The sequence below is a fragment of the Nelumbo lutea genome, chromosome 2 (genome assembly GCF_056320005.1).
Source record: "Nelumbo lutea isolate HS-2025 chromosome 2, American lotus-T2T, whole genome shotgun sequence".
NCBI lineage: Eukaryota > Viridiplantae > Streptophyta > Magnoliopsida > Proteales > Nelumbonaceae > Nelumbo > Nelumbo lutea.
The window spans coordinates 30,703,839-30,730,839 of record NC_142685.1 but is presented as its reverse complement, the minus strand read 5'-3'; the positions used below and the strand labels follow the sequence as shown (position 1 = coordinate 30,730,839).

The 27,001-nt window shown below is 39.4% G+C and overlaps 2 protein-coding genes across 4 annotated transcripts in view; both read right to left on the bottom strand.

Moving 5' to 3' along the window:
* Positions 1–1,453: 1,453 nt before the first annotated feature.
* On the bottom strand, positions 1,454–5,205 carry LOC148869577 (uncharacterized). Of its 2 annotated transcripts, XM_088968514.1 has the most exons (3): positions 2,494–5,205; positions 2,015–2,146; positions 1,454–1,856 (listed from the first exon to the last, which is right to left on the bottom strand). In XM_088968514.1, the coding sequence occupies exon 1, from the start codon at positions 4,868–4,870 to the stop codon at positions 2,828–2,830; it is 2,043 nt and encodes a 680-aa protein (XP_088824640.1). In that variant the 5' UTR covers positions 4,871–5,205; the 3' UTR covers positions 1,454–1,856; positions 2,015–2,146; positions 2,494–2,827. The 2 variants fall into 2 exon arrangements, with proteins under 2 accessions (XP_088824640.1, XP_088824639.1); XM_088968513.1 differs by lacking the exon at positions 2,015–2,146 and having other exon boundaries at positions 2,494–5,163.
* A 4,631-nt stretch (positions 5,206–9,836) lies between these two features.
* The window catches only part of LOC148869576 (ENHANCED DISEASE RESISTANCE protein (DUF1336)), a 143,073-nt gene continuing 125,908 nt past the window's right edge, over positions 9,837–27,001 (bottom strand). Inside the window, exons 19-22 of one of the 2 annotated variants that reach the window (XR_016107843.1) lie at positions 20,603–20,746; positions 20,392–20,499; positions 19,213–19,314; positions 9,837–10,259 (exon numbers count right to left, since the gene is read on the bottom strand). Coding sequence is in view for 1 of the 2 variants with exons in the window: in XM_088972529.1 (XP_088828655.1) it covers positions 10,167–10,259; positions 19,213–19,314; positions 20,392–20,487; positions 20,603–20,746 (435 nt within the window). In the remaining variant the exon portion in view is untranslated. The remainder of the gene's footprint in view (positions 10,260–19,212; positions 19,315–20,391; positions 20,500–20,602; positions 20,747–27,001) is intronic. The other variant, XM_088972529.1, reaches the window with a different exon arrangement.

Genomic DNA, 27,001 nt, shown 5'->3' with positions numbered 1-27,001 from the left:
CTACTTGTCCTTGATAAAATTTCTAGTATCTGTGATGCAGAGAAAGAAGCAAGGAAAGAATTTATGGGGAGACAAACCAATATTCCAATTCCTATACCAGTTTCAGAAAATTTGGGTTATAGGGTATTGGTATTGTTTCAGTTTTATTTTTATTTATTTTCTAGTTATTGGTGTCTTAAAAACAAAGTTCTGTTTTCCATATTTTTATTTCCAAACTATCAATTTCAGAACAAGGTTCTAGTTGTTAGCAATATTCATTTATTTTCTATTTTTTATTTACTATACCAATTTCAGAACAAGGGTTAGGAAAGTGTTATTAAAGTTATTTAGGAGTTAGAGTCCTTATTTAAGTGGTTATTGATTTGCCTTGGTTCTAAAGCAATTAGGAGTTGTTTTGGATCATTTTTTTTTAGTCCAAAGAGGAGTCTATGAAGGGAATCTGAATTAATAAATTGAATAGAATCATTGTAATTGGAATTGAAAGAGAGAGTTTTGATGAACTAAAGTTTGGTTTAGTGAATTTTGGTTGTTACTAGAAATTCTCTTTTTTCCCCTTCTTTCTCTCTCTCAGTTATTCCTCTCAAAGCAATCTGTCTCTTTGCTGTTTACCATAACAGCAAGAGATCTTCTCTCTCTTTCTGGTTTCTTGCTCATTCTTTGGTGGACAGAAACATTCTACTTATTCTTCCATCCATGTTCTTAATCTCTAATCACCCAAAGTCCATCACTCATCCCACGAATGCCACCACCAAATCCCAAGTTAGTTGGACCCAAACTCATCCTACATCAGTTAGGTATTAGAGCCTACCTTGAATACATGACTCCATGATTTGGTTTCAAATCATGATAATGACTACTATGAAAGAAGTCCATACTAAATTTGATGATTTTGTACATAGCCATGAAACAAAGTAGGATTGACTCCATGGTTTGGAGTAGAAAGCTATTGCAATGGATGGCAAGTTTGAGCAGAAGTTTGCTGCAATAGATCACAAACTTGATATTTTAAATGCCATGTTGGAAGCTTATCTTATAGAGGAAGGTATTGTTATTGGTGAAAGTTCTTCAGATGTCACATGTGGAGTATCTTAGCCTATTTCTTTCACATCAAACTCTCAGCTCATTGTTCCTATGATGCCTTCTATTGCACCTACTATGCAGTAACAATTTAAACTTGGAATTGCCCTTGATGTTCCTAGTTGGTAGGAGTAGGACTCCTACTCATCCTACATCAATCTGTCAGAAGCATACTATAGGAGCATAATATTGGATGAGGAACCTAAGTGTGGGCCTGAAACTAGATATTTTGTAAATATTTTGGCCATATAAAGATTTATATAGATTAAACAAGTGATCTGTAGTCCTTTTAGAGATAAAGGGCAGCCCAATGCACAAGCTCTTGCCAACGCAGGGTCTGGGGAGGGACAGATGTACACAGCCTTACCCCTGCAGATTTGAATAATATTCAGACTGATAGGCATTAATTTATAGTGCAAAAACTATTTAATTACAACAGAATAAGGTAATCAAGTGAAAATATAGATAGCACTTAATCACTGCACTTTTCTTTGTGTCCCCAAGTGCCAGTGCATCTGCCATGCATAGTCCATCAAATGGTTTGTTCCTGGTACATAGTAAAGCAATTTAAAGAACCAGGTGTATTTCCTCCCTCAGTGCATCACTGGGACCAACCTCGTTATCATCACAAATCTCTCTTAGAATGGCTTCTTTTGGTTTGCTCTGTATGGGTTCTCCTCCCTTTGTTAGTCTGCCATTACTTATAATTTCCACAAGGATTTTGCCAAAGCTGTAAATATCCCTACACGGCTCATCTTTTATGACAGTGTTGAGATCACCTGACACGGGTTAGAACAATTTAAACTTCAGATAAATACCAAACCATAGAGTAAGATAATAGCATATAGGACACCATGATGTTGAGTTTTTTCATACAAAGGTATAAATGGAATATGACCTCTTTTAAGGTTTAGTTGGCAAAAGAATTAAAACCTGCCTTTTGTTTATTTTGGAGAAAGTAGAGTAACTTCTAATTTTCAACATAACCCTGTAGTGGGGAGGACATAAGAACCAAATAGTAAAACCTTTATTCTTCAGTGTAAGCATTGAGCTGGGGATGCCATTAGAACTGAAATGATCAAAACACAACTAATTAAGTCGTGACCTTTTCATTTTACCTCTTTATGATTCGATTAAAGCTCAAAAAGTGTCTTGAATGTAAGATATTTCTAAAGACTTGGTTTACTTGGGGCTTCTAATAAAGGCCCATGTTTGTTTGCAATGACCTGGGTTGATATTGTATGAAATTATCTGGGGAGTCACAAACTCACAATTTGACAGAAGATATGACCCTTGAAGGTGGAAAACCAACACACGACTTGTACAACCAACACCATGTGGTTGGGACAATGCTTTGTGAATTTGTTTGAAATGGTGGAATGGTATTTGCAAGAGAGCAAGCAAACAGAAGTATACCTGTTCCTGATTCATAATAGCTCTCTGGGAGTGGATCTTCTTTTATCTGTATCAACGTTTTCAACTCAAAATCAGTCAGGCAGGGCTCCATATTTTTCATCAAACACTATGTTGCTTACCTTTAGATCTCCATGGGCAATTGCAGGTTAACAGTAATGGTGAAGGAAGCGCAAACCCTTCGCAATTCCAATCACAAGTTTGTGTTCAGCTGACCAATTGCAGGATAACACTAATTATTGGCTTTCTTTTCATTTTCATCATTTTTACCTGGTTTCCATTTGGCAAGTAATCATAAAGAAGATAGGACATATGTTTATTGCAACAGAACCATTTTTCATTTGTTTGTACTTCCTCGTTGAAAATGAAAGATGGCCAAAGCTGATACTAGGAAGATTAAAACTACTCCCACACAAAACAACAGAATCCATACAGACTTTTCTTTGCTTTTGCTCCCTAATCCAAAAAGAGTCATATCAGAAATTTCTTTTGAATAAGGACAGGGTTGCAGAGGTTCTCCACATAGGTGCGGGTTCCCAACAAAGGCACTTGAATCCATCAATCTGAAATTCTTTCCTGGAGGAACAGGGCCAGACATATCATTGAAAGACACATTTAAAAGCATTAAGCTTGAAGAATTTCCAAACTTGGCTGGTATGGATCCCTTGAGTTTATTTTGTGATAGGTCTAGGACACTGAGAGTGGGAATATTTCCAAGCTCAGCGGGTATATAACCTATCAAGTTATTGTTAGCTAAACTCATCCTCACAAGAACATGGCAATTGGCCACACTATCTGGTACAATCCCTGATAATCTGTTTCCATTTAGTTCAAGTACAGAAAGGGAGTTGCAAGATTCGAATGGAGGCAAACTGCCTGAAATGTTGCAGGAGGATGCTGAAAAATTTCGAAGTGGAAGAGACCATATGCTTGCAGGAATTACACCTCCTAGGCCCGGATTTTGAGAGACATTGAAGTACTGAAGTTTGGAAGCTTGAAATATGTCTTGGGGGATCCCTCCTGTAAACATGTTACTAGAGATATCTACATATGTGATATCAGGAATAAGGCTAAATTTCAATGGAATCTCACCAGAGAGGGAGTTGTCTTCAACCCGGAGACGAACAAGAGAAGAGCAGTTTGTGAGAGTATGAGGAAGCCTACCTGTAAAATTGTTTGAGAACAGGATAAGCTTAAACAACATACCTCCTGCACATAAATCTGGTGGAATCCCCCCTGTGAAACTATTTGTAGAAACATCAACCCATTTAAGTTTAGAGTTCCTGCCCAAGGTCAGTGGCAATGGTCCAGAGAAGAAATTGCTCCATATCAAAAGTGTTTCCAAGAGTGGAAGTTCTGCAATTCCCTCTGGGACAGAGCCACTCATATCATTGTACATGAGGCTAAGCAGACGTAGGTTTCTCAACTCTGCAATACTCTCTGGAATGGGCCCAGAAATTTGATTGTCAGAGAGATCTAAGTTTGTGAGAGGCACAATATTGCCAAAACACCATGGGATTGATCCAGTGAGTTGGTTCCTGAACAGGAACAGGGATTGAAGGTTGGTGAGATTGCAGAGACGATTTGGGATTGGACCAGAGAGGTTTGCACCTGCAATGTCTAGATACTGAAGCCTGCTCATATTTCCTAGTTGCCATGGGATATTGCCCTGGTATGTGTTGTAGCCAATCTCCATATGGGTCAGTGTTTTGAGTTTCCCCAGCTCTGAAGGGATTTCACCATCCAGTAAATTTCCTGCAAGATGAAGCAACTCCAATTTCTGGAAAGACCCATACTCTGCTGGGATTAGACCCTCAAAGTAACTACCAGCTAAGTTCAGTACCTTGAGAGACTCCAGCTGTGAGACGTCCTGCGGCAGGGGACCTGAGAAACTATTGCTGAATGCATCAAGAACCTCCAGGTGTTGGACAGCACAAATCCCAGCAGGGAAGCGGCCACTGAGATTGTTTCTACTGATATCCAGGCTTCTCAGGTTGGTGAGATTGAACATTTCGACTGGAAGATGTCCGGAGAAGGAGTTGTAGCTGAGGTTGAGGTCCACCAGATCAACCAATAGCTTGATATGCTTGCCAGATACCGCACCAGAGATATTCCTCTTGGAGAGGTCCAAACCAACAACCATGCTGGAATTCTTGGTACAAGTGACTCCAGACCAAGAACAAGCATAGATTGCCTTGGTCGAGCTCCCATAAGGGGAAACCGACCAATCAGACAAACTGTTTGAGCCATCTACAAACTCCGACTTTAGTCCCAGCAATGCCGCCGAGAAGACATCAACCGCTGGAACTGCTGTTGTAAGTGCTAGAGCGACGAGAAAAACTTGGGCTAAGCTCCAAAACATCACAGTTGGAACTCGCATTGTATATGCCAAGACACCCAGTTAGAGGAAGCTCAAGTTCTTTGCAAGATTGCTGTCAAGGGTAACGCTTCATGCATGGGGACTGTAGAAAGTTCATGAAGGAGCAAATGACGACGTGAATCTAATTGGGTTGCTTTTAGTTGAAGGGGATCAGTGGGTTGGTAGTTTTTTTGGATATAGGCATTGGGGAATGGAGATTCATGGCTATTCCATCTGCACCTCTGTTTCTCTGCCTTTTAGAGAGAGAGAATCCAATGATTTTAGCAGAGATGGATATGAATGGGAAGTAGTGAAAGTGTGAGAATCCCAGTCCTCGACCCTGGCGTTGAAGCATCATTGGTCGATCTGCTGTTTTCCTTGTCCATTTATTTGTGTCTAACTTGTGAAGGTGGAATCCCCTAGAAGATCCATGGTTGGGAGTGAGGTGACATGTGGGTCCCCACTATAGCCTATTCGGGTTGGTTGCCGTGGGACCCTTTAATTGGTGGGTCCTGCTCGGCTGTTGATATTCAGTTCAGTATGTCTTGCCTGCATCTTAATGGACCTGGTCCATGTCTCTTGCATCTCCATGGACTGAAAAGCGAAATCGCTGTCGTCACTCAAAGCCCAATTTCCGGCAGGCGGGTAAGACTTTTTAAGAGAATAGCGTGGGAGAATGAGCATAGTATCTGTTCATTTGGATGCATCATTCGTATACTTCTGACTGAAGATTACAAGTGATTAAATTTAGAGAAATTTATTCATAAAGCGATAAAGGGTCATGATCGGGGTCATTGAAATCGCGAAGTTTCCCATACAGATTGATGTTTGATGAAAAAGGGGGTGAGGCAGGGGCCACAGGGCAGGATAATCACTAGCTTGATATTTTAACTCAACACTAGCAAATTACAATGAAAACAGTAGCAACTTGAAGTTGTTATATAGAAAGCAGAAAGCAGTGGGCTATCTTCTATATGGACTAAGGGCTATCTTTCTTCAATTAGATTTGAAGTTACAAGGAAATGAACCATTCTCTGCAGTATGCAGACACCAGATAATCGACATGGAGTCTGGACGGACCATCATCCAAATTCCAAAAGCTACTCCATTCGCCAGGAAGAGTACCAAGTTCAAACCATCCGATCATGATGAAGCCCTCTACAGTGCCACTGATACTGGGTCAATCTCAATCATGATACCCACGTCAGCTTCATACACGTGGGGTCCATTTGCCAGGCTGACATGTTGTATCATGATTGACCCACTATCCCTCCGGTTACCGTGATGGGGATTCGAAATCCTCTAAGTGTGGTTCCTGCAACAAGGGGGGATTCGAAATCCTCCAAGTGTGGTTCCTGCAACAAGGATGTGGGGTCAGCTTCAGTGCTCTGTTCATGCTTTTTTGTAACCTTGTGAGTACATTTATATCGCATGGTCTATGATCAACACCATGTCGGTATGATGATATCAGTACTAATTGCCAGAATCCTTGGGTTTAGAGATGGAAAATACGTTGGAGAGTCTCCTTGCATGATGAATTTCTACTAGATTTGAGACTATAATAAAATTTAGTAATGGGTTCAAGTTTTGGGCTTGGGCAGCTTCAGCTCTTCCTGTGGTTAGACGCTTGTAGATGCTTGACTGCCCCATCCTCCTTAGATGCTACTGGGTGTATAAGCAAGACACTCGGATGAAAGAGTCTTTAGATACAGAGTAACCTCAATTCCAATTGCTGAAGCATGGTGGAAATGATAGGATGTCCAAAATCAACTTGGTCTGCCTTAGTTTCTTCATAAAGCATAAGATGGATGCAAATTTTAGACTGAAAAAGTCAATCTATGAGCCTACGATTTCTGCCTCTTTTACAGTGAACTTTATTTCCATTCCTTTCAAATTGCCCTGATGTAAATAGCATGAAAAGCTAAGGCTCAGTTTGAAAGGAGTACAAATACAATTATGCACTGTGTAAATACATACAAAATAATACAAAATACAAGGTTTTGTACTCTACAAATTTGTATTTACACTCCTTCCAAACTGAGCCTAAGTTTTCATCACAAAAGGTGCAATACAATTGTGTAGTAAACGAGTTAATCCCCTGTATAAGTGAAATATGTATTTAACTGGTCAGTTTATTCCTTTGATTAGGTTGTCAATGATCAAATGGTACTTTCCTCTCAAAGGGACCCCTTTGATGCGATTCATGTATATCCCTTGGTAATTTTCCCACTGAGTTCCTTTGATTCAATATTCATAGGATACAAATGAACTGGAAGATCGGAACTTGAAACTTGAATAATTGATGTTAGACTTGGGCTCAGTTCTTTTGACCGAACATATGAAGCAATTGCCATCTTAGAGGCACCCTACTTTCTCCATTTCCTTAATGAAATTTTTACAGACATTTGCAGGCTTATACCTCTGATCATTGAATTCTTTCAAACAGATATCTGGTAGATTACCAATTTTGTTCTTGTTAACAAACAACCAACAGCTAGAAGCCAGCCACCTCATCATCCTGTTCGTCTCAATGTTTCTGTTGTTTACCTTTGTCTTGAGTGGGTGACTGAGAATATCTCGAGGAGAGCTGTTGAAGCTTCCTACTGGTGCTTGTGGGAACAAAGTGTACAACATGGAACTTCTTGCCCGGCATGTGAATGATCTCTGGTGTTTGGTTGTTGGAACACATAAGGGTATGACGCACATCTTGGATTTCGATTTTTGAAGCATGATCTCTGCTGCAAGAACAGGTCGGTCATGGAGTTCAACAGGACCTCCCGGGTGAACAATCTTGATTAGCATGTTCCTTGTACAGTTGTGCCATGAATGCAAAGCGAGCTTGACAAGGCCATGACATAGGAAAGATAGAGAAAAACCAAACGTCTGTATTCTTGGATTGTCAGAAACCACATTGTCCAGATGGTCATGCAAAAATGCAAAGTTTAATTAAGCTGTCTTCTCATCATTGATGCTATCTTTGTGATGGTTTTGTTTTCTTATAATGTTGGATTTCATGAAGCAAAGTGCTTCTCATGGGTACAGCTTTCACTGAATATTCATCTTTGGTTGTAGACTTCTTACTTTCTCAGTGACTGGATTTGGTTGGATTGGCCCCGACTGTTGGGCAAGATGCGAAGTATCGATAAAATGCATTATGGGTTTCAACTTTCAAGTGTGAAATAGTCTTTACTTTAATAGGGAGGGGTTCTAAAGGTTGCACTTAGAAACCCCTGTTCAGAAAAAAAAGAAAATCAGTGGGCTCAAAAACCGAGATGTTATATGTATCAATACTTTGAATTTCGCTGTTTGGGAACCAATGTGGACTGGCAATTCTATTGCAAAGAGATGAGCAGTTCAGACTTCAGAAACCAATGCAATCATTTTACTTCTTAAGTACAGGAAATATCTACAATTTTAGACGAAGACATTCTGTCATCAAATGCCATTTAGAATTAAGAACAAAACCATTTCATCTTATTAGCAATCAATATGAGTGCCAATCCTCCCCTGCCTGATGTATCATGGCGTGGAAAAATCATGCCGTTTTGGCAGAGATTGACGAAATCAGATTCCAAATTTGAAGGACTATTGACATAATTATGTAACAGTACAGAGGAAACATCACTCCTAAAAGAAATTGACCTGACATCAAGTGATTTATGCTGTATGTTCCAGGCTTGCTTTTTAGATCATTCTCTTCTACAGATCACGGTTTGATTATTAAGACGCATATGGAGAAATATTCGTTTTTTCTTGGTTCTTTTGAGTGTATCATTTGACAGGAATATGCTTCTAGGGTTGGATCTGTATCTCCATAGTAAGTAGGTGTAAGGATGTAAATTGGGCCGGGTTACTCAAAACCCAACCCGAAAGAAAGGCGGGTTGGGTTGAAGATCAGGTTAAGGTTAGGATTGAAATATGTGAATTATGAACAGGTTTTATCTTCAGGTTAGTTTAGGATTATGCTTTAGGCAACCCCACCTAATGAGAATTGGAGGTGTCTTGTATTTGTATATATAAATATCATATTAAGGGGGTTTTGACAATATAGTTGGTTTTAGTTTTGAAAACATAAAACTGACACATCAGCAAAAGCAATATAACTTTGCTGCCGTCGTAGTTGTTTTTGTTTTCAAAAACAAAACCGTGTTGTCGAACACCCCTATTGTCTTTATGTACATAAACAAATATTGAAACATGTCTATATATATCAACAATTTTAAGGCAAAGTTTCTCTTTTTCATGTAATATGGTAGATTAGATTACCAAAAAATTGCCATAAATAGTTAACCTTAAATGGAAAATCCTAAATTTAAGTAGTGAGAACATTTTTTTAAGCAAAAAGGTGAAAAAATTGGGCTAATCTGAACCCAAACCAACCCAACCCAAATCCTACTGGAAATCGATGGGTTGGGTTAGGGTTGAGGTCAGATGTTAAAAACCAACTCTATGACTTTATTTTTATCTACTAGTGATAAGACATGAACTAAAAGTTGATAGAGTCAGGTCGTATCATAAACCTTGAGTTAATCCACCCTCGCCTAATGACCTTGTTCTGTAAGAGAGCCGTTTAATTCACACTGAAAAGGAAAAGAAAAAATGGTTCATGGCTCTAAACTACAAGCTTCGGTTGATACGATCAAACTTAGAAGTTGTTGAAAAAAAATCTTCTGAATATATCCTAGTCGGCTAGTCCAATACTCACAAACAAAAGCTACAGCCTATACTGCCTCAAATCACTTGCAAGATCTAGAATAGCTTTCTCATATCCAAGGTTCAAAAGGCAATTTTAAGAGACATACCTGGATATGCTTTGGAGGTACATAGATACAGTGAAAATATCAAGATAGACATGGATACACTAGGGAAACTCAAATAAATTTTTAAAATATATGAAGTACAATAAATTTAAAGCTCTAATTATTAATTTGTAGAAGTGCATAAGAAATATATATACTTCAATAGCTTACGTGAAATATGAGCTAGGTAGAAAAATTAAAATATGCAGATATGTAAAGTAATATAAATTTCATTGTACCTAAAAGAAAGCTAATTTGATAATCAATATGCAGACATGTAAAGTAATATAAATTTCAATCAATATGCACTTCTTAAACCTTGTTTCTTTTTCACCCAAACTAGAGCTATATAAAGAAACTGCTTGATTAGAATTGAGATGAAAGGACAGGATGATAATTATCAAATATTTGTTAATATTCATTGAGCAAATGAAGTGATCATATGAGACATTTGGCAAAAATTGCTGGAAGCACTGAGAACCTAAAACCATAAAAGGTGAATATCAACCAGGAGAACCTCAAGCCTCAAAAGGTACTGCAGAGTCAAGCCTCACTCGGTTTAAGCGAACTGTTCCAAGGATGAATTCAGGAAGTTCTGACTCTTCTTTGGCCTGCAAGCATAGAACCATTAATTTCTGTTGTGTTTGAGTGCAAGTTTCCTCCTTTGGCAGAAAAAAATTCATCACAAATATAGTGACTAACTGTTGTAAAGAATATAAAAAAAATGAAACTAACAGATTGACAAGAATATCTTACTGAAACAACTTTAAGAATGTATAGATGAAGTAGTAGATCCTCTTTTAAATTCTATAGGAAGTAATTTTGTAACCAACTGTCGTAAAGAATTAAAAAAATGAAACTAATAGATTGACAAGAAAATTTTACTGAAACTTTAAGAATGTATAGATGAAGTAGTAGATCCTATTTTAAATTCTAAGCCTTGTTCCATCTACATGGGGTCGGCTACAAGAATTCTCTTCTGCTATTCCACTCTGTTTGATACTGTTAGAATTCAGGTCTGCCTTAGAGTTCGGCCTGACTGAGTTCAGTTATGTAGAAGAAGATAGAGTGATAGAGAAAGAGAGAAAGAATGAAAGAGAGGAGAGAATTCTGGTTCGAACTGAAAGAGTCAACATGACTTCTCCCAGTCGGCCAGTAAGTATTTATATTATTATTAAAACATAACTAAAAAGACCTATGTGCCCTTACTTAAGTTAAGAGCACATGTTTCAACACAACATTACAGATCAGCAACATCAATCAAGGTATAAAGACAGAAATACCCCTACGCTAACACTCCCCCTCAAGCTGGTGAGTATATATCATATACTCCCAGCTTGTTACATATGTAGTCCACTCTTCCCCGACTCAAGCCTTTTGTAAATAAGTCAGCTCACTAATTTCTTGTATTAACATGTGTAGTGTCTAGCTCTCCATTCAGCATCTTCTCCCTCACAAAGTGACAGTCAACCTCAATGTGCTTGGTTCTTTTTGAAACACTGGATTAGAGGAGATATGAATTGCAGCCTGATTATCACAATAGAACTTCATTGGAGTGTTAATGTTGTACCCTACTTCCTGTAGAAGGTTCCTTAGCCACACTAATTCACAAGCGGTATGCGCCATAGCCCTATATTCTGCCTCTGCATTGCTTCTTGCCACAATCGTCTGCTTCTTACTTTTCCATGTCACCAGGTTACCTCGCAGAAACGTGCAATAGCCTATAGTAGACTGCCTATCAGACATAGAACCGGCCTAATCAGTATCAGAATACCCTTCTATTTCAAGTTTTCCCCCACTCTTGTATATTAGACCGCGACCCGGGGCCCCTTTAGATACTTCACAATTCTCAAAACCGCATTTCAATGAGTCAAAGGTTTTTGCATGAACTGGCTTACCACACTAACTACAAATGAGATGTCTGGTCTGGTAATTGTTAGGTAGTTCAGTTTGCCCACAAGTCGTCGGTATCTGCCAGGGTCTTCAAACACTTCATCCATATCACTGCTTAGCTTGGTATTTGTGTCCATGGGTGTTTCAGCTGGTTTGGCACCCAACAAGCCTGTTTCTTCCAGCAAATCAAGCACATACTTCCTCTGGCACAGGTTAATCCCATACTTGGATCTCACTACCTCTATCCCCAAGAAGTATTTCAGTTTACCCAGATCCTTTGTCTGAAAGTGATCCTACAGATAAGTCTTCAGCCTATCAATACCAATGTTATCATTCGCAGTAATAACAATATCATCTACATACACCACCAACAGTATTTTTCCTCCCGGAGAGTCATGACTAAATACAGAATGGTCAACCTTGCATTGTTTCATGCCAAACTTCTTTACCACCTCACTGAACCTACCAAACCATGCTCGAGGAGACTGTTTAAGCCCATATATAGCCTTCCTTAGTCTGCACACCTTACCATCCTCCCCCTGAGCAACAAACCTTGGAGGTTGCTCCATGTAGACCTCCTCGAGTAAGTCACCATGCAAAAAGGCATTCTTGATATCAAGTTGATATAGTGGCCACTCATACATGGCTGCAAGAGAGATCACAATACGAACTGACCCTATATTAGCAACCGGTGAGAAGGTCTCTGTGTAGTCAATGCAATAGGTTTGGGAGTACCCTTTTGCAACTAATCGCGCTTTCAGGCGTTCAACACTACCATCAAGCAGATACTTAACCGTATAAACCCAGTTACAACCAACAGCTTGCTTCCCAGGAGGAAGAGCAACGAGGTCCCAAGTATGATTATGATGAAGGGCTGAGAGTTCTTCTTCCATGGCACGGCACCACCCTGGAGAGGCAAGGGCTTCTTGGACATGTTTAGGAACAATAACTGATGATAACAAGGTAACAAACTAGCGATGGGAAGCGGAAAGGTGAGTAAGAGAAACATAATTAGAAATGGGATGAAGGGTGCAAGTACGTTTACCTTTCCGCAAAGCAATGGGTAGATCAATCTCGGATGCCAAGTGGGGTTCTGGTGCCGGATCCGTCGACGGAGATGTAGCCGGAGGAGTAGTAGCCGGTGCACGTGGGCAATGTGTATACACATGACGGATAGGTGGGCGTTCAACAGGTGGTGGCACTAGAGGTAAGGATTTGGTCACAATTGGAACAAACTGAGGATCGACAACGGGAAGTGGAAGGGGAGGAGGTGATGAGGAGGAAGAAGCATCATCAGGCCCCAAAAAGAACGGAGTAGACTCAAAGAAACTGGCATCAGCACACACAAAGGACCGTCGAGAACCAGGATGGTAACACCTATACCCTTTCTGGGTCCGAGAATAGCCAAGGAAGATGCACTTGAGAGAACGGGCATCAAACTTGTCGTTCCCAGGACCCAGATTATGGACAAAACAGACACACCCAAAAACTCTCGGCGTAAGAGGGAACGGAGACAAAGAGGGAAACAAGACCTGAAATGGAGACTGACCATCAAGGATGAACGTGGGCATCCGATTAATCAGAAAACAAGAGGTAAGCACTGCATCACTCCAAAAAGGTTTGGGAACATGCATGTGATGCATTAGGGATCTTGCTGTTTCAAGGAGATGACAATTCTTTCTCTCAGCCACCCCGTTTTGTTGTGGGGTGTACGTACACGAGGTCTGATGTATAATGCCGTGTTGGTCCAAGTATTCTTGAAATGATGAGGATAAATATTCGCGGCCATTATCAGAATGAAAAACTTTGATGTGGGTACCAAATTGGTTACGAATTTCAGCATAAAATTTTTGGAAAATGGTAAACAATTCACTTCTTTCTTTCATTAAATAGAGCCACATCATCCTTGAAAAATCATCCATAAAAATGACAAAATATCTATATCCATTATATGACATTACTTTATAAGGACCCCAAACATCTGAATGAACTAAGGAAAAATGACTTGACACACGGTTATCAACCCTAGAACTAAAGGGAACACGATGGTGTTTCCCAAACTGACACGACTCACAATCCAAAACAGAAAGCTGACTCAAGGACGGAACCAAAGACTTCAAGATTTTGAGCGACGGATGACCAAATCGGCAGTGCCACCGGAGAGGAGAAAGAGATGACTGAAGAGCTGTTGAAGTTCTACCACCACCACCGTCAAGATAATACAGTCCACCTGCTTCATGCCCTCCACCAATCTTCATCTCCGTCTTGAGATCCTGAAAGACACACATAGAAGGATAAAAGGTAATGGAGCAGTTAAGTGATTTGGTCAGCTTACTAACAGACATAAGGTTAAAAGGCAATTTAGGAACATACAGAACTGGTGAGAGGGATACAGGATCTAGGTCAACATTACCAACACCACAAATTGAGGATGTGGAACCATTAGCAAGGGTGATAGATTGTGATGTTGAGCAATGAGATAAGGAGGAAAACACACATGGAGTTCTAGTCATGTGATTGGAGGCTCCAGAGTCAATGATCTAGGGATTGGGTGTAGATGCCAGACAAGCCATACCTGAGTGAGCAAAAGTCGTCGTGTTCTGCTGTGATTGGATAAACCTCTCATATTCATCACGGGAAACACTCACCATCTCCTTCATGGGACCATCTATGGATGTAGGAGGCAACTGGTCAGATGAATGATTCTCCTGTTTAAAGCTGGAACTTGAATCACCGGTCGCGGCATGATTGGCCCAGGTTGAGGGAGGACCATGTAAATCATAACAATAGTTGATGGTATGTCCATCCATACCACAATGAGTGCACTTCCTCGGGCCTGAGCTACGTCCTCTACCACGGGCTCCCCTCGAATCTCTGCTCCCAGTACGACCACCACCACGATTATAAGTAGACCCACCATTGCCACTTTGGCCATATGCAGAACCACTACCAACACCACGGCCAGACTGAGCTCCCCGAGCTCCACCTCTACCACCACGACCTCTCGATGCAACAAAGGCAAATCTATCTAAGATATTAGAGTTTTTAGTAGATCCGATAGAAATCCTCTGAAGTCGAGCAAATACTTCTTCTAGGGACGGAAGAGCTGATCCCCCTAATATCTGAGCCGGTGGTTCATATTCAGACTTTAGTCCCACCAAAAATCTAGTCACATCAAGCTGCTCTCTCTGCTGTTGCTGAATCTTGACATCAGAAGTGAGAGGATGATAGACATTCAACTCATTACGTATGTTCCTCATGTTGGCATAGTACTCCTCAAGACTCTGATTGCCCTGTTGCAGATTAAAGTACTCTTGATAAAGCTGATAAACTCTGGTTGTATTGTCTTGCCCCGAATACAATTTTTTCGCATGGTCCCACACGTCTTTGGCAGTATCAAGGAACATGAAGTTCATACTAATCCTGGGTTCCATACTGTTCCACAGCCATGTGATGATCTGAGCGTCCTCTTGCTCCCAATCTTCATACTCGTGAGAGTCAGAGGAGGGTTCCTCCTCTCTGATATGTTTTACCTTCTTTTTTGCCTTTAGAAAGACTTCAACGGATTTAGTCCAAGGCACATAATTCTCTCCATTTAACTTAATGGAGGTCATTTGAACATTCAGGTAGTCTGTAGGCACCATCAAACTAGGTTTATAATCATTACTGTCTCCCATTATGTTATCACCAATTCTGCACACTTGCTGAACTCTATTATCACTGAGATCTGCACACTACACACCACTAGGTCACACCTATCACACTGATTGCAGCACTAATTGTTGCTGGAATGTGTGCTCTTTACACCACAAACCCTGCTCCTACAATTACCTGAAATCTCACCACTATATGATCATATCTCTTCCTTCAACATGCACAAAGAAACCAGCATAAACCCTAGCACTTACTGGCCGAAACACTAGCAAATGGTTTGAAACACACCTCCTATTTAATCCATAACTGATATCAAGAACTGAAATCTCTTACCTTATCGCTGAAGTAACACCCATGCGAGCAGGAGAGCAGTCCACACACAACAACCGCTTCACACACAACAGCCACACACAATTCGGCCCTCTATTCTTCCTCTACTAGGAGAGGGCGATCTCAGAAATCACAGCAACCGACCACATACGACCTGATTGGAGGCATAGAGACCCCCAAGGGAAGAGGGCGATCACTCATTTTCAGCCCTTTCCCTTATCTCCAATCGAACACAGAAAAAAAAGAGGAAAACCCTAGATAGGGTGCGCAGAGAATGAACCCTAGGCAAGCAGAAATCTAGGCAGATTTAACCTGCTCTGATACCATGTTAGAATTCAGGTCTGCCTTAGAGTTCGGCCTGACTTAGTTCAGTTATGTAGAAGAAGAAAGAGTGATAGAGAAAGAGAGAAAGAGAGAAAGAGAGAAGAGAGAATTCTGGTTCGAACTGAAAGAGTCAACATGACTTCTCCCAGTCGGCCAGTAAGTATTTATATTATTATTAAAACATAACTGAAAAGACCTATGTGCCCTTATTTAAGTTAAGAGCACATGTTTCAACACAACATTACAGATCAACAACATCAATCAAGGTATAAAGACAGAAATACCCCTACGCTAACAGATACCATATAAAAGGCCATTACCTAATATTGGTCCTAGCTATATGGGGCTTTGGGAGGGGTAGACTGGACACGATCCTAATATTTGGCAATTTTTTGCACAAAGTGGCTGCTGTCAGGCTTGTATTCTCATGCTTTCCAGCCTGAGATTTTACCATTACACCAAGTAATGACCCCTTGTTCAACGCCACATTGATTGTTAAATTATGAGCCCTTAAATCATTTCTTACTACTTATAGCCAATGTCCTTTTTGGGCTGCTCCAAGTTCTTCTAGCCCCTTCAATTTGTAGCAGATCACTTCTCAATGTTGTTGTAGAATATCTTCTTTGAACATGCCCAAACCAACTTAGTCTACTTTCCCTCATTTTATCTCCTATTGGGGGCACTGATAAGTTTCTTCCAATAAGTTTGTTTTTGATTACATCCGTTCAAGTTTTTCCAGTTATCTATCTCAACATTCATATTTCTGCCACACTCAATTTTTGGACATGTTTCTTCATTGCCCAACACCTTGCTCTATACAACATTGATGACTTTTTCCTTTTTGCCTAAGTTCTCCTATAGTCTAGATGCACTCCATTTTATGCATCCTGCTCTAGTTCTATGAGTAACATCCTTCTCAATCTCTTTGTTATTGATCGTTAAACCAAGGTAATGAAAGAGGTTACGTCGAGATATCTCCTAGTCTCCAATCCCAAGTGTTCCCTGATTTTCATTATTCTAATTATTAAATTTTCATTGCATATATTTTGTTTCAGTCCTGGATATATTAAAACCTTTCATGTCTAAGGTATTTGTCTAAATCTAATTTTGCATTTAATCATTCTTTAGTTTTATCAATTAATGTTATGTCATCATAAAACAATATGCATCATGGAATCTCCTGAATATGTTTAGTCAAGTTAATTCATCCATGATTAATGCAATAAATAAGGTCTAAGTGCTGAGCCATTGTAAAATACCATTACAATTGGAAATGCAAATGTCTCTACCAATAGATGTTCTAACATTAGTTATTGCACCCTTATACATGTCCTTAGTTAAGTTGATGTACCTATTTCACATCCCTTTTCTTTTCAAAATCCACCATACTTCAAAACTCACCCTATTTTTTGGGGTAACCCACCTTATTATCTCACTAGGAACTCTACCATATACTCTCTCTAAGTAAATGATATGAGTAGGGGTGGACACGAATCGAGCTTTCCACAAGCTATTCGAGCTCGACTAGTGAAAAGCTCGACTCGGGTCGATTTAAACTGAGCTTTGAGTCAAGATCGAGCCCAATATGTGGGCTCATTTGCAAGTCGAGCCAAGCTCGAGCCTGATGAAGCTCAGTACATAAGGGGCAAGAGCCTAATCGAGCTTATATTATATAAGTAGAAAACTGCTGAATCAAGAATCTGTAAAGAAAAAGGGATATTTCTTGAAGAAGAGAAGAGAAGAGATTGAGAAAGAAAGAGAAATAATTCTGTCTGCTCTCGTCACTAGTATTTATACTTTTTAATTAAAAGAGGGTACAATGACTAATATGACCTTATAGGGTGGCTAACACATAAACAACATAAAGAACTTAAAAGAACTACTAAAAAAGGGACCCAACAAGAGTGTTGTGATCCCCACTTCCTATCTAAACAAAAAGTAAACAAAATAAGTACTAAAAACTGCACAAATCTAACAAAAAACCTCAAAACTCCCCCTCAAGTTGGGAGTAAATGTCACACATTCCCAACTTGCGTAGGTTATGTTCAAGCTTTTCTTTGCAACCCCTTTGGTGAAGACATCAGCTAACCGTAATTGAGAGTAGACATAAGGCAGGCAAACTTCTCTGGTTGTCACCCTCTCTCTTAAGAAGTGTCTATCAATTTCAATGTACTTTTTTCTGTCATGCTGAACTGGATTGTGGGCAATATTGATGGCAGCTTAGTTGTCACAATATAACAACACGGGCTCCTCAACTTTTATCCTAATCTCACTCAGCAGGGATCTAACCCAAAGTAGCTCTGAAACACCATGAGCCATAGGTCTATATTTGGCCTCTACAGTTGACCTAGCCACAACTGATTGTTTTTACTCTTTCATATAATTTGATTGGTTGAACTGGTCCTGACCAAATTGGGCCGTTGGATTGGGTCCAAATCAAATTGAGTAATGGGCACACTACGTTGACCTGAATCAAACCACTGGACAATTTGATCGGGTTCAGGTCCATGCTAATTCAGATTAGGTATGGTTGCACCGTCTTTGTGCCAACAATTAACCCAATGGGTGTCCAAAATCCAGTCCAACCCAACCCATTTAAATTGCACCGTCTTTGTACATACACCTGTGCATTTTATTTTCAAAACCCTCACTCTAGAAAACTGTCATTTCTTATTCCTAGTGAAGGCTATTTGGCTTGGTCCTGCCCCAACAAATGTTAAATTCTTCTGTTAGGAAGTTGTTTCACAAGACAAACAAAATTGATAAGCTTCAATGGAAATTGAAGTCTTGGTAGTTGGTACTTCTCTCCTCATGTGTGTGTTTTTTGCTACAAGAGTGCAGAGAGAACCAACCACCCTTTTGCATCCCGTCCATACTTAACACAGGTTGGGACCCATTTCTCATCTCTTGGGAGGAGTATGGATAGTGCCAATCAATGTAGTAGATACTCAATAAGAAAAATTGGTCAATCGCTTCATGATAAGCTAAAAGCGAGAATAATGCATTGAGCATTGCCTTGTGATTTGTGTAGGATTTAAAGGTGATAACTACTGATGATATAAAGAGGGTTTAGTAAATGGAAGTAGAGTTTTAGCCAAAAGATCTTTTCTCTATGTCTTCAAACAACCTTGCATTCCTTTCTCCATGTCCTCACTTTTAGGCCATTCTCACTTTCAGGTTTGATTAATAAAAAGGTGTTTCTTTCAATCTATTTACCCAAGATTTGCATTGGAGTAGGCTCCTCTAAATAAGATGGTTATTGCAGAAGAGTTTAGAAATTATAGCACATATATCTGAATGAGAAAAATTCATCTCATGAGAAGATTAATTTGCCATTAAAAATTGAAGTTCAAAGGCACATACCTCAACCAAAATTGCAAGATCAACAACTATGCTTGTGACATATCCAAGCACCAGACCAATGATACTTCTTGCAACAGATGATGAACCAACATCCACATCAATCTGCAAAACGAGATACCATCAGCAACGAACCTAAGCAAAACAGAAGGGACTTTTTAAGGATTATTCAGACCCTCTGAAATAATTTTGCACGGATAATTTCTCATTTGTAGTGTATTGAGCTTTGTTTCAATACTTGTATTCTTGATGAGTTGTGTTAACATAACCCCTGTACTGCTCTTTCTAAGTTTGTGGTGGAATGGATTAGGCTTTTGTTCTAAAAACATGTCAGAGATTGACTTTGACAAACTGGGAAGAGATGAGTTAGGTATGTACTAAGAGTGGTACAAGGGTTAGCAGCGAACAATTTTGTTATGAATACCAAGATCCAGTATAACCAGGACCAGGGTAGCCCTAAGATTTTGATTACCAATGCACAACCAAAGGTAGAAATGTTGTCAAAATCTTACGATTTACGATACAATTCACAATTTGAACCATGAATCCCAAGGGATTCAGTTCAAATCTTATGTCTGAATCATTTTCTGCAAAAGTCTTGGGGCTTTTGTTTGGATCCTACAATTTTATTCATAAATCTTATGATTTATATGATTCCTGCAATTCAAATCAATTCAATTAAGAATTAGTTCTCTACTGTCATTTTGTTTTGTTTATATTTAGTTTTTTAAGGTCCTTACTAGAAATTCACTTACTTAAATTATTTAAGATCACATATTGAGTTTATTTTCCATCATATGTAGGATATAGAGCCATTGTATGTGGATAATACTTTCAAGTCAAACTTGATTATGTCGTCTTAGACTGTACAAGTGGTAAATTCTATTGTTTTAGGTATATAAATGGTAGATATAAATTAAAAAAAAGTAGAATAACTTTTCTATTTATATTCTTCCTTTAAGCATATCTATATTTATTTTTAACGAATTTAAAAAAAAATAGAAATAATCTTATGACTTGTGGTACAATCCACAATTCGATTCGATTCAACTTTTTACAATTTTCAGAACATTGAAAGGTATTAGGATGTGTTAAAAAGATGGACATAAAACTTTCAACTACCAACACACAGTAAGCATAGTAGATCAAGAGGATGCTGAAACCAATTTAGTTACTAATTACCTCCAAAAAATTATCTTGTCTAAGGTATCTACATGTCACTGCTTTTCCCAAAAGGCAGGCTTTTGTCCCAACTGCACGCTTCACCATCCAATATCCCTGGACGACTCACTAGAAAGCATTAGCAACCAAAGTCAACAAAGAAGACAGAACAGAAAAAGTGCAGTGAGAATGACAAGTTCTTGATCCATGCCATTATTATTACATTACACACCTCTACAATACTTGGAATTAGTTTGAATCTTGCATTCCGGAACATGTCAGATCCATCTATAAATCTACCCAGTAAAGAATCTTTCTTTACTGACCTGTCAGCAGCATAATAGAGAACCATGCTGTAGTTTGGTTTTGCTGGGATCTGAAAAAGAAGAGCAGTAATATCATTTTCTGCATAAAAGACTAGACTGAAATTATAATACAAATCCAGAAAAGCATTAAGAATTAAATGTTATCTATAAATAACACACAAAGAACATTATTATCCATAAGAAGGTTAAGTTCATGATTTGACATTTAGTTACCCTTTCAAATGTTGATACTCAGAAGAAAAATTGGTCCAATTGGCTTTTTTAATATGCTAACTACAAGGGAAAGTACAAAACTATGGATTCTGTGGGTGTTTGAAGGATCCATAGAAGTGATCTTGGAAACCTGATCACTCATTTTCCTGCAAAAGAGATGGGGTCACAAGCCAATGGTTAAATTACCAGGTCAAACCATTGGTCCATGTATTGTAAACTTATAACTCTATTTCCTTTTAAATAGAAAAGTAAAAGAGAAAGCCATCACAAAAGAAAGGGAACAATAAAAAGGTAAGAAGACAAGAACATGGCCCCAAGTCTAAGTACAAAAGAAGACTCCATATCACCCCAATACCCTATATTAGTTTCTCTTGTATACACAAACTCATCTCAGTTTGGCATGGTTGTACTGCAACAAAGCTGTGTCCCCAACACTCTTACGATTCGAAGACTCTTCGCAATTAGGCCTGTAAAGGATACCTGAAAATTTGAGGCCTGATCTGACATCCGATCCGATTATCTCGGATATGTAATCGGATTGGATTTGGATTTGTCCCCATCTGATCCGATTAAAATCCAAATCTGATTGTATTACAGTATTTATTGATTTTAATATATAAACTTTATATAATTATATTTAAAATAAAAAATATTTATATATTATATTATATATGAATTTATATAAATATATATATAGAATAAATTTAGTATGTTATGTTTACATTAATTTATTATATATAAAAGTTAAAAAGTAATTAACTATTTATTTTGTATTTTAAAAAATTAAAGCAGAATTATATTAAATCTGAATCCAATCCGAGTCCGTTCCGATTAGAATACGAATCTGAGGTCTTCAAACCCAATCAGATTTTGGATCAGATTCAGATGCAAATTTTCAGTAATTGGATGGATTTGGATTTTGCTGAATCTGATCCAATTACAGCCCTATTTGCAATAGAGTTTGCAGATCTAATAACCTAAGGAAATGAGTTGTTCAATCTAGATTCCAGTGATCAAGCTTCTCTAATCTTGTGGATAAGTCTCCACAGTCCTGTGGATAGTGTTCCAACTCTCATTCTGCACTTCCTAATGGAAAACAGTCTGCGAACTGCTATTACTACAGTGTAATTCCTTAAGGCTGTATTTGGATTACAGGGTGGAAATGAAAAAGTGATATGGATTCCAAGATTTGGTGGATAATGGGCTAGTCATTTACAATCCATCAAAGCTAAGGAAAAGCATAACATAAAATTTGCTACTTTTCCGTATTCCGCATGACCTGTTTTCTGGTGCCCAAAGCAGAACATAGAAATTAGCAGATTTGGGAATTCATCTCCATCCTGCTTTTCCATTTCTGCCATAATCCAAAAGTAGCCTAGAGGCATCATATGTACGAAGAATCCAAATGCAACTATCCCTAGTTAAAGCAATCAATAAGAACAATGAATTCCTAATTTTCATCATCTCAGGATTGATCTGAGCTGTCAGGTCAAGCCCAACTTTGTTACTTATGTATTCATTCTTATATGGTTGTCATAGTCCTATGGTATGTTATTAATAATTTTGTGTAATATGTATAGAAAATTTAAGGGGCGTTTGGCAAGTCTTTTTAGATAGATCTTTCAATAGCCCAGTAGACAAGAAGACACACTGAGTTTTTGGGATCTTGTCTTTAAAGACCAAGACCAAGACTATTTGGTAAATGTCGTGGTCTACGGGACTGTTAAAAACATATGTGAAGGTTATTTTCAGTGCGCAAAGAACAAAACCTTCATTTGAAGCTTCTCGATTTCTGGCTTTTTCAGTCTTTTCACATGCTTGTCTTCAGGTCTTTTGGTTTATGCGATATAAAACAGAAAAGACCATTTTTTTGGTCTTTTAAGCTTCCCGCAGACCGAAAGATGCACCAAACGCCACCTAAATCCAATCCCTCCCCAAGTACAAAAGAATATCAATAAAAATGAAATATGTCTATGCATCCCTAAACTCTTTTGCTGATGGATGATGGCTGATGAACCTGTTATTTACCTCTTTGACAAGAAGAGAGAGGAAGTTTCACCCGAGCTATAGTGGTGAACCACTCACAGAGGGATCTAAACTGGATAAGAAGGGAAATATTCAATTGTCCATTCCATTACGAAAGCAATTACACACATAGTTAAATGGTTAAGAGACTGTTGGGAACAATAATGGGAAAGTAATTGTAATGATGAGTTTGTTACAGTAATGACAAAATGATTGTGATGAGAGTATCTTTTCCAGTGATTTCCAGTGGGTCAAGTCTTTGGATCTCCTGAACTGTAACATCCTCTCCCCCTTTGAACCAGTGAGTCCACTCGCTCCATCTCTCCCATGTGGCATCGGTCTCTGTGGTTCTGTCCCATGTGGCATCGGTCTCTGCCTTATTGCAGAGATTTGATCATATGCATCTGTCAAGAATGGTCTGTAGATAGGAATTAAGTGTTACCATCTGGAAGCAAGGGAGCTAAGGTTGGGCTGGAGACAGAGTTCTGCCCCAACTTCTTTTTGAGGAATGAGACACGGAGTAGCTCTAGTGGCTGAATGGAAGGTGGGGTTGTACCACCACTCGACTAAAGGTAGCCAATGAGACCAGGTGTGAGGGTGAGATCAGTGTTTTAAAGGGCGTGGGAGGCATACGCCTAGAGGCGCACCTCTAGGCGAGGTGCTCCCAAAACGCCCTAAGGCGTATGCCAGAGACGCTGACACCTCTGATGCGTACGGTTCATGTACTTTTTTCATGAGGCGTTCCAGAGGCGTATGCCTCATGCACATCTTATATAAAAAGACAAAAAAAAAGCAAAAATGAAAAAAGGAAAGGAAAGGAAAGGAAAAGAAAGGGAAGGGAAAGAAAAAGAAAGAGAAGAAAAAAAAAAGAGAAAAGGAAAGAAAAGAAAAGAAAAGGAAGGGGAGGGGGAAGGGAAGAAAAGATAATGGAAAAGAAAGTGGTTTGCCCCTTGCCCCTTCAGCTGGGGGGCTTTGCCCCCCGACACCCCCCCCTTCAACTAATGTTATGAATCTTTATTCTTCTTAATATAAAAGTTTTTTATTAAAAATAAAGAAAAAATGAGATCCCCCTTTCTCTTGCGTTCTGAACTACGCCTCATGCCTCTAGGTAGTGGAACGCCTCACGTCACGCCTCCACGTTTTAAAACACTGGGTGAGATCAGGTGAAGCAGTGCAGGTACGTCTCTAAGGTCTGGTTCAAGACCTCCATTTGGCCATTAGACTGGGAGTGATATGCCGAGCTCATGTTTAAGGTGGTCGTCGAAGAGAAAATAGTTCCTTCCTGTTAGTAAACCCTAGCAGATTCTAGGTTGAAGTAGAGAAGAGAAGAAGAAGAAGAAGAAGAAGAAGAAAGAAAGGTTCGGCCAGACTAGAAGAGAGTAAAAAATCACTCTTCCCTAGCTGACCCACTTGTATTTATTAAAAAACATAGAGTTACAGGAAAGACCATTTTGTCCCTCATAGAAGATGGGACACATAACTTAAACCCAGATACAATAGACCTTTCACTCTGAAGAAGATAATCCAAAATGACCAAAATACCCCTAACTCGAGCATTCTAACACTCCCCCTCAAGCTGGAGAGTATATATCATATAGTCCCAGCTTGTTACAAATGTAATCTATTCTTCCCCGAGGCAATCCCTTTGTGAGAAGATCTGCCCACTGATTTCTTGAGCTCACATGAGATGTGGTTATCACTCCACTTATCACTTTATCTCTTACAAAGTGACAATCAACCTCAATATGCTTAGTTCTCTCATGAAAGACGGGATTGGAAGAGATGTGAACAACAGCTTGGTTATCACAATATAGTTTCATGGGTTTGTCAATTGAGAATCCCATCTCTTGAAGCAAGTTCTTCAGCCATACTAGCTCACATGTGGTATGGGCCATAGCCCTGTACTCTGCTTCTGCACTACTTCTTGCCACCACTGTTTGTTTCTTGCTCTTCCAAGTTACAAGATTGCCACCGAGGAAGGTACAATACCCTGTAGTTGATCTCCTATCTGATATAGAACCAGCCCAGTCAGCATCTGTGTACCCTACTATCTCAAGAGTTCCTCCACTTTGGTATAACAAACCACGGCCTGGAGCACCTTTTAGGTACCTAACAATTCTCAGAACAGCTTCCCAGTGAGGAACCCAAGGATGTTGCATAAACTGGCTCACCATACTCACAGCAAATGATATATCTGGTCGGGTAATGGTCAGGTAGTTCAGTTTGCCCACCAACCTTTTGTATCTTCCAGGATCATCAAACTCTTCGCCCGCATCAACACTCAGCTTGGCATTGAGTTCCATAGGAGTCTCTGCTGGTTTAGCACCTAACAACCATGTTTCTTCAAGTAGATCAAGAACATATTTTCTTTGACATAGGTTGATCCCATGTTTTGACCTTGCAACCTCTATTCCCAGGAAATATTTCAGCTTCCCCAGATCTTTCGTATTGAAGTGATCCTGTAAGAATTTCTTCAACCTGTTGATTCCATTGCTATCACTCCTAGTTATGACAATATCATCCACGTACACGACTAGCAAGATTTTCCCATCCTTTGAGTTATAGCTGAACACAGAATGATCAACCTGACATTGTTTCATCCCAAAGGTTTTCATCACTTCACTGAACCTGCCAAACCAAGCACGTGGAGATTGTTTCAGTCCATAAATTGCCTTTTTGAGCCTACACACTTTGCCAGACTCCCCCTGAGCAACAAACCCTGATGGTTGCTCCATATGCACCTCCTCAACTAGATCACCATGCAAGAAGGCATTTTTTATGTCAAGTTGTACAAGAGGCCAATCATACATAGCAGCTAATGAAATTAGCACCCAAACTAAACCAATCTTAGCCACAGGAGAAAATGTCTCCATATAGTCCACACTATACATCTGAGAATAAACCTTGGCCACCAACCTCGCTTTCAATCGCTCCACACTGCCATCAGGAAGAAACTTCACTGTGTAGACCCATTTACACCCAACTGTGTGCTTACCGGAAGGAAGAGCGTTGAGTTCCCATGTGTGATTATGTTGTAGAGCAGAGAGTTCTTCTTCCATGGCTTGCTGCCACCCTGGGGAGGCAAGAGCTTCCTGGACAGTCTTGGGAATGGGAACATATGAGAGTAATGATATAAATTTGCAATGAGAAGCAGAAAGGTGAGCAATAGAAACATAGTGTGAAATGGGGTGAGAAGTACAAGTACGTTTACCTTTTCGCAGAGCAATAGGAAGATCAGGATCTGAAGGAGAAGGAGCAGTAGCAGGATCTGTCGATAGGGGCTGAAGTGGAGGAGGGCCCGATGCACTTCTACGGGTATACACTTGAGTGATTGACGGCTTCTCAGTAGTAACAGGCATAGGATGTGCATTTGCAGTAGAAACAAGAGCTACTGGAAGGATGTCCACAACGGGTACAGGAAGGGGAACCACAGAGGGAGAGGAAGAGACCCCAACATCTGAGAAGAACGGAACTGACTCAAAGAAGGTGACATCAGAGCACACAAATGATTTATAGGATTTTGGGTTATAACACTTATACCCTTTCTGAGTCCTTGAGTAGCCAAGAAAGATACACTTAGTAGCTCGAGCATCTAGCTTGTCTAACCCAGGCCCCAAGTGTTGAACAAAACAAACACAACCAAAGATTCTTGGGGTAAGAGGAAATGGAGATAAGGTGGGAAACAACACGGAGAAAGGGGATTGACTTCCAAGGATTGACATGGGCATCCGATTGATCAGAAAACAGGATGTGAGAACAGCATCACTCCAAAAATGTTTTGGGACATTCATATTAATCATCAAGGATCGAGCAGTTTCAAGAAGATGCCGATTTTTTTCGTTCATCTACACCGTTCTGTTGTGGGGTGTAGGCACAAGAAGTTTGATGAATGATCCCATGATGTTCTAGGTATTGCTGAAATGGTGAGGAGTTGTATTCTTTGGCATTATCGGAGCGAAGAATTTTAATATGAACACCAAATTGAGTGTGTATTTCAGCATAAAATTTTTGAAAAATAGGGAACAACTCACTACGATCTTTCATAAGATAAATCCATGTCATCCTTG

Bases quoted from the DNA above. Each gene is read 5' to 3' on its own strand.
- LOC148869577 (XM_088968514.1), bottom strand. From the start codon at position 4,870: ATGCGAGTTCCAACTGTGATGTTTTGGAGCTTAGCCCAAGTTTTTCTC.